Source organism: Mobula hypostoma, chromosome 6 (assembly GCF_963921235.1).
Source record: "Mobula hypostoma chromosome 6, sMobHyp1.1, whole genome shotgun sequence".
In the NCBI taxonomy this organism is placed as follows: domain Eukaryota; kingdom Metazoa; phylum Chordata; class Chondrichthyes; order Myliobatiformes; family Myliobatidae; genus Mobula; species Mobula hypostoma.
This window is the reverse complement of record NC_086102.1, coordinates 104,506,117-104,519,498: the sequence shown is the minus strand read 5'-3', so window position 1 is coordinate 104,519,498 and position 13,382 is coordinate 104,506,117. Positions and strand designations below refer to the sequence as shown.

The window sequence follows — 13,382 nt, the reverse complement described above, 5'->3', positions numbered from 1 at the left end:
TTCTGAACACCATTGTGGTAATGTGTGGCTATTTGAGTTAATGTTGCATTCCTGTCAGCTTGAACCAGTCTGGCCATTCTCCTTAGGCCTTCCTTATTAACAATGTGTTTTCTCCTGCAGAACTGTCACTCACTGGATTTAAAAAAACATTTTTTGCACCTTTTTTGTGAACTCAAGAGACTATTGTGCACCAAAATTACAGGAGATTGGCAGTTTCTGAGATAAACAAACCAGCATGTCTGGATCCAGCAATCATTCCACTGTCAAAGTCACTTAGATCACATTTCCTCCCCATTCTGATGTTTGGTTTGAACAACGATGGAACCTCTTGACCATTTTGAGTTCCTGCCACATGATTGGCTAATTAGATATTTGCATTAATAAGGTGTACAGATGTTCCTAATAAAGTGGCCACAGAGTGTATGCTGGCCATTTCTGCAAGGGATGAATGCAAGAGTAAGGATATCTTACTGGAATCGTATTGGGCCTGGTGGGTCCCACCATCTGAACGACATCGACGGACACGGAGTCCTGATGTTGCTAAACTGCGATCCTTCATGTGCATCTACAAAAACAGCTTCATTTCTACCATTATGTCTCTCCTTTTCCCTTTCAGGAAGGATGGGGTTCTGTTGAAGACCCTGATCTGGAGTTACACTCAAACTTGTTTTTTTTGCAGTTAGTGGAATCTGCTCCCAGGGGTTCACTGCCGTCAGCTTTTCGTTATCCCAAGGACACAGACTAGAAGACGAGCTCACCTTCTGGGTTCTGAGGTTTTCTGATTCCAAGCCAGTGTTGCCAACTGAAGTGTTGCAGAAGAGAATGGAACATTGGGAACAGATCAGCTGTCAGGGACTGCGTACTTGCCAAGTTGTGCTCTCTCACATTCGTTGGTGGGTGAGAGATTGTTGCCATTTCTCAGGTCATCATAAATCATTGAGTTGTTTTGTTATGTCTCCCCTCTCAGTGTGAAAGGGGACATCTCTTTTTCCCTTTATTAGGGAGAGTGGGAGAGAGCGAGCCTGTGGTATGTTGAACTATCGGGTGAACAATTAGTTTTTGTACTGCAGATTATGGTCTTGGGGGCTTTGCTATTGGTGGGTGGAGGGCACTAATGCTTTTTTGCGGAGTGGTCATTGATTTGCTTGTGCATAGGAGGGAGGAGTAGGTGGGGCTTTGGGGTTCTGTTTTAACTGTCATTCATTCTCTTCCGTTTTTGTGGATGTCTGTGAAGGAAAAGAATTTCAGGATGTACAGTATATTGTATATGGAGGAATCTAAGGTGGGGGCTTTTATGGGAGGCAGGGTTTGAGGGTCAGCACAACATTGTGGGCCGAAGGGCCTGTATGTGCTGTACTATTCTATGTTCTATACATTCCTCTGATATTAAATGGAACTATTGAATAGTGGAGACAGGACTAGTCTCCCTTCAAAGGAGTGCAGACTGATCTCTGGGAAGGGGTGGGGAAATGTCCTATGAGGAGAGATTAAGTAGACTGGCCAGGGAGTCTCACCAAAATGTACAACTTCCTTGAGGGGGTAGATGCAGGGAGGTTATTTTCCACTGACATGAATGGCTCAAACCAGGGATCATAGTCTCACAATAAGGAGTGGCCAATCTGGACAGAGAGAAGTATTTTCTTCACCTAAATATGCATTAAGTCAACAAATTTCTCTATTCACACAGGCTGTGGAGCCTTAATTGCTAAAGATATTCAAGATAGATATTTTTGTTACAATGGGAATAATGACATTTGGGATTAATAAAGGAAAGTCAGCTGTGATCTTTATGAATGGCTCTGTTAAAACAAAAACAAGATATTCTGCAGATGCTCAAAATCCAGAGCAAGACACACAAAATACTGGAGGCACTCAGCAGGTTCTACGGAGAGGAATAAATAAGTAATGTTTCAGTCTCAAGTCTGATGCTACTCACCTGCTAAGTTCCTCTGGTAAATTGTGTGTGTAGCTTTGGGTTAAAACAAAGACCTGTTCCATTTTTTACAGGCTGAGGCTGGTTTGTTGCAAGTCATCCAAGAGGCCAATTTTCATACCTCAAAGGTGTGCTGGTAGTCTATTCAACGGTGCACACCAGGTCCAAAGCTGTCTTCTCACTCCACTAGAGAGGCCCATTACATAGCTGTAGGAAGTATAGTTCTGCTTCGTTTATTCCTTCCTCCAGGCCTCTTTGGTGCTGAAATTGTTAATAAGAGGGAACATCCAATTCTCTGGCTGAAATCAACCTACTCAGTGCTGGAATCATGCTTGCTGGGTCATTCGATCTTATTCAATGCAAGCCAATAGGAAATGGGCCCCAACTATGAATGTTCTCTCAGCTAGGGCATGGGTAGCAGGCACCTCTGAGATCCTCCTCAATTCACACACTAGCCTGACTTGATCCTATTACTGTTGCATTATTATTGGTGACAAAATCCTACTCAACATCTCTGTGGGTACACCTTCACCACATGGATGATACATGGATTTAAAAAGATTATCAACATCTGAATTAGAGATGGATGTTAAATACCAGTAACATGAACATCACATGGTGGGAGGGAGGGTTTAAGAATAGCGAGCATCTCTGTGTGACAATGAATTCGGCCTCATTCCTGGGTGAGGCAGCCAGCCCAAAGTGCCACTGACAAATACAATAAATGCACTACTGTCAACCCAACAAGCAGTGATACACAAGATCCAGAAAATATAGAGGGCAGGGAGGGTGGAAATGTAGGGAAGTTTATTCTCACCCTTCAAAGCAAAAAATCAGTTTAATAAATTCAAGGGCAATGTAAATGTAATTGATAGGCACAAGAGACTCTGCAGGTGCTGGAAATCTTGAGTTACACACACACTGCTAGAGGAACTCAGCGGGTCAGGCAGTATCTATGGAGGGAAATAAACAGTTGACGTTTCAGGCTGAGATCCTTCATCAGATTCTGCAGAAGCTAGAATAAGGTGTGGCGGGGGGAAGGGGAAGGTACAAACTGGCAGGTGATTGGTGAAACCAGGTGAGGGCGAAGGTCCTGATGAAGGGCCTCAGCCCAAAACGCTGAATGTACATTTCCCTCCATAGATGCTGCCTGACCTGCTGAGTTCCTCCAGCATTTTTGCATGTGTTACACATAAATGCAATTGGCTCGTTTGTAGAATGAAAGAGAAAGAACCATTTACTTCCATTTTGACAGCACATGAAATGAAATATGTTGATCATTATTTTAAAAATTCTTTTGGGAGTAACTGATGGACAATCTTTGCAGCTAAGTTTTGGACACTTTATTGCCACAGACTACAAAATCAGTATAAAAGGGTGCCCAACACGAGACCCTGATGATATATCAGGCTGCTGACAACTTTCTAAGCACCTGAACAGACCTGCACATTCAAGTTGAGCACCTAGCAAGCACCAAGGTGTGTGAGAGCCTGCCATCTCAATGATTTGTAAGGAAGTTATTAAATGCACAGGAGAAATCTCTCTGTAGGAGGCTACATATACAAAATATACAAATGATAAATACAAAGCCCATTTTAGCTTTTGCTTACCACATAGCCCCATAATTCAGATACTTATCATTTAACAACTTGCTTCAGCTAACTGAAACCAACTGCATAGCAATTGCTTTGTAACCAAATTCACCACTGAAACATTTGCAGAGAAGTACTTTTTTTCTGCTTCCCTCCTTCAACGTATGAAAGTCAAATTGATCTTTAGTGCCTCCAATCTTACAATCTCTATATATGGTTATAGGAGAAAAAACTGAAGTCTCCCACATAAGAAATTCACTGTAAAAATAAAACATTAAAGTCAAACCAAAAGTCCCCAAAGCCAAACTATAACTGCATAGCAAACACAACACCCAATATAATCTACACATAACACAGTTGTTAGTAAATTTAGTTTCGTGCATGCTCACAAAGATGCACAAATTACGTCACTTTATGCATCCTGAACGGTCTTGGCCCTAAATGTCAGCTGTTTATTCCCCTCCATTGATGCTGCCCAAGTTCCTCCAGCATTTTGTATGTATTACTCTGGATTTCCAGCATCTGCAGAATCTCTTATATCACTTTATCCTCAGGTTTTCCAGCATCACTGAACGGAAATGTGAAGCTTTTGGATTCCACGTCCAATTCCTTGACAATTTCATCAAACCCTTTCAAAATAAAAGCCGTAATAAAAGACGCAGATCTTAGAAATCCTGTAAATGTCAAGTTGTGACTTAAAAGTAAACCACAAGCCTTTAGTGTTGGTTATATTCTCCTTTGCTTGGTAAAACAAAGTTCTTCAGTTATAGGGGCTGCTAAAAGAACACTAGTACTTATGTTGTGGTACAGCGAACAGGGAGTGATGCATGACTAGAAATTCAGACAAGATGTCAAACAGTTTCTTGCTCCAGTTAAGGCTGGCATTAAAATAAATTCCATAGCGTTGTTCAAGCAGTTCCTTGGTGGGATCTTTCTTCATCTGACAGCACCAAGCTTGAGATCTTTCATTCTGCGGTTCTTTGTGTAATTTGCTGTAACAAAACTGCAGCCAGAGTAAGTCACTACATCTCAAAGTGATTTACTGTTCAGAGGAAGAGCTTTGAGACAAATACTCTCTGCACAAGGACCAATTGAAATGAAAGTGACTTTGAATATATCAAATTTATTGCTGATGATCACTAACAGGGATTTAGTAACTCTTGTATCCTGAAGATACAATAACAAGTTTGCTAGCACGCATACATATCAGTGCTGGTAGGTTAAGAACAGCTGCCAGATTGGCCACCCGTTTCTGGTTGACCCAAAGAGTGCTGTGACTTCAATAACCTTGTTGCTGGTCAGATTGCTGGATATTAAGATTAGTTAAATGTTTCCAAATGGAACTGGGGTAAAAAGTTTGTCAAAACTTCAACAACTGATTGCAAAGTCTACTGGAAAGAGGATTGTATGTCTAACTGGGTAAGACAGGTATCAGGAGCTGGTTGAATGCTGTTGCTGTTTCCATTGGACACCTTCTCATCCTCAGAGAGCCAGGAAGACACAGAAGGTCCATTAGTCGCTCAAAGCTGGGAGCTGAAGGAGGCTGCCTTATGACCCTGTCCTTTGTGCAGCTTCTACACCTTGGGGAGAAAACACTGCGGGAATCAAAGGTGGTGAACACCTCTGATGGGTTATGGCGGAAGGCGACTGTAACGGATGTGAGATTAGATGCCCCACACTGGACAGCCAGTCCAGTTTCACTTTGCAGTTTGCAGCAGTTGGAGCAGGAAATAGGTGGCGGGATTCCAGGCTCCTTCTCCATGTTCTGCTGGTCAGTCACGTATGTGAGGGAGGTCAGCACCGTCCCCCAGATGCACAGAGCCGTCATTGCAAATCCAGAACCTCTCCTGCTCGAGTCATTTTCCAACATGCAGCAACGGAGACTTGAGGGATAACCTTGAGTTCTGGCTACATCAATGGCCATTGAATTAAACGACGGGAAAGATTCAACCTTGTGTGAGCATTTCATTGGCTCCAGGATAAACCCTTGATTCAAAACAGATTTCTCGGTCTTCGGGATCATGTCCACCTGGCCCTTTGAGCACATAGCTTGCCAAGCGACAGCAGAACCAGCGATTATTCCCGCCACACTGGTTAGGTACACTAGCCCCAACATGCAGGCAACCTGCAACAAGAAAGGAAGACCACAGAAATTTTAAAGCACATCTAAAACAGCCGCGGTTTTAATGTTTCAAGTTCACACTCAGTTCAACAATTAGCATGGTAGTGTAGAGATTAGTGTAACACTATTAGTGCACCAGTGACCACCAAGGTACAATTCCCGCCACTGTCTGTAAGGAGTTTGCACATTTTCCCCATGACCATGTGGGTTTCCTCCGGGTGCTCTGGTTTCCTCCCACGTTCCAAAGACGTACAGTTAGAGTTAGTGAGTTGTGGACATACGTTGCCACCTGAAGTGTGACGATACTTGCAAGCCACCCACAGCATAATCCTTGGACTGTGTTGGTTGTTGATGCAAATTGACACATTTTACCCTATGCTTCAATGTACATATGACAAATAAAGCAAATTTTTTAATCTTTAAAACATATTTTTTCATTTACAAGGAAGTATTGCCAGCAAGAACATCATTTACTCCCTGCCCTTTGGTGCCCTTGACAAGACAGTATTAAGCTGCCTTTTTGAACCGCTGCCATCCTTCCAGTGTGCTCTTGGGAACAGAGTTGCAGACTTTGAGTCTGTGACAATTCAGGACCACTGACATATTTTCCCATCAGGATGGAGTGTGACTTGGAGGGGAACATGCAGGTTATGACATTCCCATATCTCTATTTATCTATTGCTGATGGCACAGCCATGGGTGCATTCTTTACAAAAATAATTAGTCTGTTGTTGATTTACAGGGAAAGGTGAGGACTTCATTCCCTGAAGCACTGCAGAATGAAGGGGGATTTGACAGAGGGGTACAAGATTATAAAGGGTATAGATTGGGAAAATGCAAGCAAGGGTTTTCCATTGAGGAATGGTGAGATTAGAACTAAGGTCATGGGTTAAGGTTGAAAGGTGAAATGTTTAAGGGGAACATGAGGGGAAAATTTCTTCACTAGAGGCGGTGAGTATAGAGCGAGCTGCCAGCGGAACATTTAAGAGAAATTTGTGTAAGGGGGTTTCGACTTTTATGTTACTGCGGAGGCTAATTAAAATGGCGTCTTTGTTATGTTAATCTGGGGAATGTGGCTTTGTTGTGTTAAACGCTGAGAAAGTTTGCGCTAGCAGCTTGTAGAAGAGGGTACTATTAACCAATTGGGATAGTTGTTATGGTTTTGGTGTATTTGAAGATACTGTATGCACAGGGTTTTGGGGCAGAAGGGGGGAGAGCGAGACAGAGAATTGACGAAGTGCTGTGATGTCCGCTAGCGGGGTCAGACCCCGAGGAGGGCGTTCGGCGAGGAGACTAAATCGGACTAGGGTGGAGCGTCTGGTCGACCACTGTTGTTGGTCCCAGGCGGCCGGTCGAGGTGGTCCGAGGAGGTCGAAGGGTGAAGAAGAAGGTCCTTGAGCTCCAACTGTTTCGTGCACAAAGAGATTGAACTTTGATAAGTGTGGCGCCTTTTATTTTCCTTTTATATTTTATTCTCTCTTAATTATATAGTTCCAGTAATATCTATAAACTGTAAATCATTTAATTGCATCTGGTGTATTGTCTGTTATTTGGGCGGGGTGGGGTACCTCACGCAGCATTCACACAAACTATTACCCAGTTTGGCGGGGCGAGGGCTGTTTCCCTAGACGACAGCGAGCCGAGCGACCCTGAGGGTGGCCGGGGGGGGGCTACATTTGGATAGGTACATGGATGGCAGCGGTCTATGAGCAGGTCAATGGGACTAGGCAGAATAAGAGTTCAGCCCAGACAAGATGGGCCAAATGGCTGTTTCTATGCTGTAGTGCATTAGTTACATTTTCAAAGTAAACTGAGATCACGATTTGGCCTCGTGTTCTAATCGTGACATTGTCTCAGCCCAAAACAAAGTTTGGAGTACGAAGTCCCATCCTGATCAGAGTCCTGGGTCGATATCAAAGATTGAAGACTGAATTTGGTCAAAGTTGAGGCCCAATGGTTGAAGCCCAGGGTCTGTGAGTCCACAGGAAACTAAGAGGTGGCTGGTCCTGGAGTTGGAGGATTATCTTTGTGTTTGAATGGCCAGAGAGTGGAAAGGGGCTTGTTATGCTGTTGTGATTTTGTTGCTGTTGTTCTGCCAACATGGCTGTCATATTACGTTGGCACAAGAATTTGTGGTGACACTTGTGGGCTGCCCCCAGCACATCCTTGGGTTGTGTTGGTTGTTAATGCACTTCACTGTATGTTTCAATGTTCCTGTGATATGTAAATTAATCCCAACCTGAATCTAGCATTTGGTGTGTGGGGGAGAGGACGAATGATTTGAGAAGCTTCGAGGTTCCAACTTCTCCTCCTTATTCCGGCTTCTTTCCCCTTCTTTTCTAGTCCTGATGGAGGCTTTCAGCCTGTAAAGTCGACTCCATTGATGCTGCCCAACTTGCTGAGTCCCCTCAGCATTTTGCATTGTTACTTGAGAATACAAGCCCAACCTATCTTGCCCGAATGCCAACCTCACTGACTTACCAGCAATGAGAAAAGTTAACAAAATTATTGCTGCTGTCCCAAGGTTACCTTCACTGCATTGACTCAAGTTAGTGAGAAGCTATGAAATATTTTACTGCTACTAAACGCACATTACACTTGCCTACTTAGCTGCCCTTTATCAAGAACCAAACCATTAGTAAGGGTATGACTGGACACTACCTTGACAACATGCTGGTAGAATTCGGTAAACACCTGTTGCCACAGCGCCTGCTCCAATAACACACACAAGTCCGTATAGGTGAACCAGCCTCTCTTTAATCCCTGCGACTCAGCCACTCTATGAGAAAAAAAGAAATTAATTTTATTTTTTTTATTTAGAGATTCAGCAAGGTCTCTTTGATCCAACAAGCCTATGGTGCCCAGTTACACCCATGTGACCAGTTAACTGTACATCTTTGGACCGCGAGGGGAAACCGGAGCATCTACAGGAAACCCACTTGGTCATGGGGAGAACGTCCTGTGACAACAGACCAAGTTATCAGAAGATTGATGCCGATAAGAGAGATAAGAGAGAGACAAAAGGGGGAAACTTCAAAATGCTAATAAGAGAGAGACGAGAGAGATTAACGAAAAGAGACACAGTTCCGAGTATTGTTTAGACCGGTTGCTTTGAACCTGAACTGTTTGAAGTTTGATGGACAGGCGATACCCCAGCAGGGGGATAAAAGGAACAGGTTCACTAAGGCAAAGACACACCCCGACACCACGCGATAACGAGACCCTGGAAAAGCGGTGTGCCCCCACAAGTTGGTGTGAGTTTTGGAGGTCTGGTCGCGGGACCGACCATAGACGCACAGGGTGAGACGGTACGATCGGCGGGAACCTGGTGTGTGTGTCCACCCTTGCCTGGGTGCCGGGTTCACCACAGAAGAACGATTGTATCCAGAACGGAGGGGTCACAGTCGGTGACCTCAGAAGACATTAAAAAGGGCTTGCGCCGAAAGCTAACTGTGAGGAATATCAAAGGTCTGTTGAATCCGATTTGAATATCAGCATTCACTCTCTCTCTCTCTCTCCCCAATGGCACAACAGCGATTACTGCAAACTGAAACTGAACTGAACTCGGTATCACTTGAGACTGATCATTTTACCCCTAGACTGCGATAGAGCTTGATTGATCCTATTATCCTAGTTCTGTGTACATGCGTGTTTATTCATTGCTAACCTGTTGCATTTATATGCTTACTATTAGAGTACTGTGTTACTTATTTCTTTAATAAAACTTTCTTAGTTCCAGTAATCCAGACTGCAACTAAGTGGTCCATTTCTGCTGGCTTGGCAACCCAGTTACAGGGTACGTAACATAAGTGGGGTTCTCGTCCGTGATTTTGAACGCTAAATTTGGGACGGGGTAAATTGATTGGGTTAAAATTCCCGAAAGAAAGAAAAGGCAAATAGCAGAAATGGAGATTGAGGAATTTCTAAGGCGCCGACCTTGGAGGCATTAGAGGATGCCAGGAAAGTAGAATTGGCAGCTGTGGCCAAACAGTTGAATCTTTTTAAGAGGAAGTCGACAATGAGGAGAGAGGAGATGCACAGAGCTATCATAGAGCATTATGTGTCTAAAGGTGTGTTTCCCCAAGGGGAGCTGGAGGTGATATCTATTGGAAAACCTGGTGGAAACGCAGCACAGGTGCAGCTTGAAAAATTGAGACTTAAGCACGAGTTCCGGGTAAGACAGCTAGAACACGAAGAAAAACAGTTAGAACGGCAAGAGAGAGAGAGGCAGTTGGAGCGAGAAGAGAGGGACAAACAGTTGGAGCGAGAAGAGAGGCAGTTGGAGAAACAGAGGGAAAGGGAATTCGAGCTGGAGAGGTTAAAGATGATGGCAGTGCAGGGGCCCATGCCGAACCAAGGTGGAGGGTTCAGGGCGACCCAGGAGGTTAGGCTGGTTCCCCCATTTGACGAGACCGATGTTGATCGGTACTTTCTCCATTTCGAAAAAGTTGCTGCAAGTCAGGACTGGCCGAGGGATAAATGGGCTGTTTTGCTTCAGAGTGTACTTAAAGGAAAAGCCCAACAAGCTTACTCGGCTTTGTCCGCAGAAGATACCCAGAGGTATGAGGTGGTGAAAGAGGCCATCCTCAGGATTTATGAGTTGGTCCCGGAGGCATACCGGCAGAGGTTCCGGAATGCGAGGAAGCAGTGGGGCCGCACGTATTTAGAGTTTGCCCATGAGCTGCAGACATATTGTGAGCGTTGGTGCGCCTTGAAAGGGGTCAATGGGGATTATGATAAACTGCTACAGCTAATCCTGATTGAGCAGTTTAAAGGTTGTGTCCCTGAAGGTATGAGACCCTACCTCGATGAGAAAGAGGCAGACACTTTAGCCGCAACTGCTACGTTAGCGTATGAGTACGCGTTGACACATAAAACGAAGTTTGCCCTGAGTAAAGGCTACTAGAAGGGTAGTCAGGACGGCGGGGAGAGTCCGCCAGAAAAGTCAGAAAGTAAGCCGGGGACTAGTGAGAAGGATAAGGTAGACCGGGAGCAGTTTGGTAGGAAGTCTCCTGGGGTCATATGCTATAATTGTGGGAAAGTTGGACACTTTGCGTCCAGGTGCTTTACCCCAAAGAAGGAGATGGGAAAAGGGAAAACGGCGGTTCCGACTGGCTGTATTGAGCTGGTAAACAAACCGCTAGGAGAGAAAAGGTTTGACAAAGGGCGCGAGAGGTTTATCTCGGCTGGATTGGTGTCGGTGAAGGAGGGGTTAAACCCAGTTCCAGTACGGATCTGGAGAGACACGGGAGCGTGTCAGTCATTGATATTAAAGAGTGTGTTAAGACTTTCGTTCAGAGACCCAGACTGGGGAGGTCAGGGTCATTAAAGGCATTGGAAAAGGGACTGAAGCAGTACCTTTGCACCAGATACACCTAAAAAGCGACTTGGTCTCCGGACCGGTCACGATCGGGGTGAGGCTCGAACTACCGATGAAAGATGTGGAGGTCTTACTTGGTAATGACCTCGCCGGCGGAAATGTGTTCTCAGCAGTAAAACTGACCAGCCAGCCTGCCAGGATGGAGGCCCTGCCCATGGACTCACAGGTTTATCCCATTTGCGCAGTGACTTGGCGTGTGTCCAGAAAGGCTGCCAAAGTAACTATAGAATTGGCTGAGACGTTTTTACCAGCCTTGTACTGGGGGGTTAGAAAGTGAAAAGAAGGAGCGTAGTGGAACAGGAGGAAGTGAGGGAGCTGAGGCAGACTTAGCATTAGCCAGGAAGGAATTTGTACAGGCACAGGTGCGAGACGAGGGGCTGATGGTTTCGGCGGAGACAGCTCTCTCTGACGCAGAATTAAAAAGGGAGCCAGTAGGCTATTGTGTGGAGGAGGGAGTGCTAAGGAAGAAAGGGAGACCAAGTACCGTGCCCGCAGATGAGGAATGGGGGATGGTGCCAAAAATTTATGGGGATGAGATTCTTAACCTGGCCCACAAGATACCGCTTGGCGGACATTTTGGGGGGGAGGAAAACAGTCAGCGGAATCATGAAAGAGTTTTACTGGCTGCCCAGGAGGAAGGATGTTATTGACTATCGTAGACGTGAGTTAACACAGTTAGAGGCTATTAACATGTTAAAAGCTCAACACGATCAGAAAACAGATCTAGCTGGTGATATCATGAAAATTAATGAGGCTAGGGTGCCACCTGATAAGGGGAGGACCCATTTTGAAAAGATAAGTGTGGTGCTGACCAGATGGGAGAACTCTATTGTGTTGACCAACTTTGCTGATGAGTTCTCTCACTTAATCTCCGAACAAAGCGACCCGTTACAAGAGCTAATTAAACAGCACGCACACGTATGTCCGAATGTCCCGAAGCGATGCAAAGAGCTGGGACATGGTGTTGCTGTCACATCAGGTCAGCCTAGTGAGCAACACCCCTATAGAATGATTAATTCAGTGACAAAAGGGCTAAAGAACACAGAAGTGTATATTGGCGATGTAGTGGTCTGGGGTGACACGTGGGAGGAGCACATTGTGGCAGTAGAGGAGTTGTTTAAACAGCTGTCCGAAGCCAACCTGACAGTGAACCTCGCAAAAAGTGAGTTCGGCCACGCGAAGGTCATTTATCTGGGATTTGTGGTAAGACAGGGGCAGCTGGCACCGATGCAAGTTAAGGTGCGGGCTATCTCTGAGGTCCCAACCCCGAAAGACAAGAGAGCCCTGAGAAGGTTCTTGGAGATGGGGGGGTACTATAGGAAGTTTTGCAAGAACTTTGCGGATATTACCCACCCTCTTACTAAGCTCTTGCCAAAGAATGCTAAGTTGGTATGGGACGACCCTTGTTATCTTGGTCCAGGATGAAAACCACTGAGAAGTTACACTGATCACAACTCATTAGTGTTTCTGGCCACTATGAAGTTTGCTAAGTTGGAGCCTGGTCTTAGAGGATTATTAAAATAACACATATAAAAGGAACGGAAAATGTAATTGCTGTCTGTCAAGGTGTTGGCAACTTAAAATTCTCTGTATTAGCCAAATAGCTGATGAACATATATATTTGTGTGTATCTAATAATGTATTCATGCCTATAATTTTTACCCCGGTAAAGATCCTTTGAAGGGTAGGGGTGTGACAACAGACCAAGTTATCAGAAGATTGATGCCGATAAGAGAGATAAGAGAGAGACAAATGGGGGAAACATTCAAAATGCTAATGAGAGAGAGACAAGAGAGATTAACGAAAAGAGACACAGTTCCGAGTATTGTTTAGACCGGTTGCTTTGAACCTGAACTGTTTGAAGTTTGATGGACAGGCGATACCCCAGCAGGGGGATAAAAGGAACAGGTTCGCTAAGGCAAAGACACACCACTACACCACGAGATAACGAGACCCTGGAAAAGCGGTGTGCCCCCACAAGTTGGTGTGAGTTTTGGAGGTCTGGTCGCGGGACCGACCATAGACGCACAGGGTGAGAAGGTACGATCGGCGGGAACCTGGTGTGTGTGTCCACCTTCGCTTGGGTGCCGGGTTCACCGCAGAAGAACGATTGTATCCGGAACGGAGGGGTCACAGTCGGTGACCTCAGAGGACATTAAAAAGGGCTCGCGCCGAAAGCTAACTGCGAGGAATATCAAAGGTCTGTTGAATCCGATTTGAATATCAGCATTCACTCTCTCTTTCTCTCCCCAATGGCACAACAGCGATTACAGCAAACTGAAACTGAACTGAACTCTGTGTCACTTGAGACTGATCATTTTACCCCTAGACTGCGATAGAGCTTGATTGATCCTA

General features: G+C 45.0%; 1 protein-coding gene across 1 annotated transcript in view; it reads right to left on the bottom strand.

Moving 5' to 3' along the window:
• Positions 1-2,200: 2,200 nt before the first annotated feature.
• Positions 2,201-13,382, bottom strand: part of cnppd1 (cyclin Pas1/PHO80 domain containing 1) — a 64,970-nt gene continuing 53,788 nt past the window's right edge. The window contains exons 7-8 of the mRNA XM_063051352.1: positions 8,309-8,426; positions 2,201-5,650 (exon numbers count right to left, since the gene is read on the bottom strand). Of these exons, the coding sequence (XP_062907422.1) occupies positions 4,937-5,650; positions 8,309-8,426 (832 nt within the window). The 3' untranslated portion in view covers positions 2,201-4,936. The remainder of the gene's footprint in view (positions 5,651-8,308; positions 8,427-13,382) is intronic.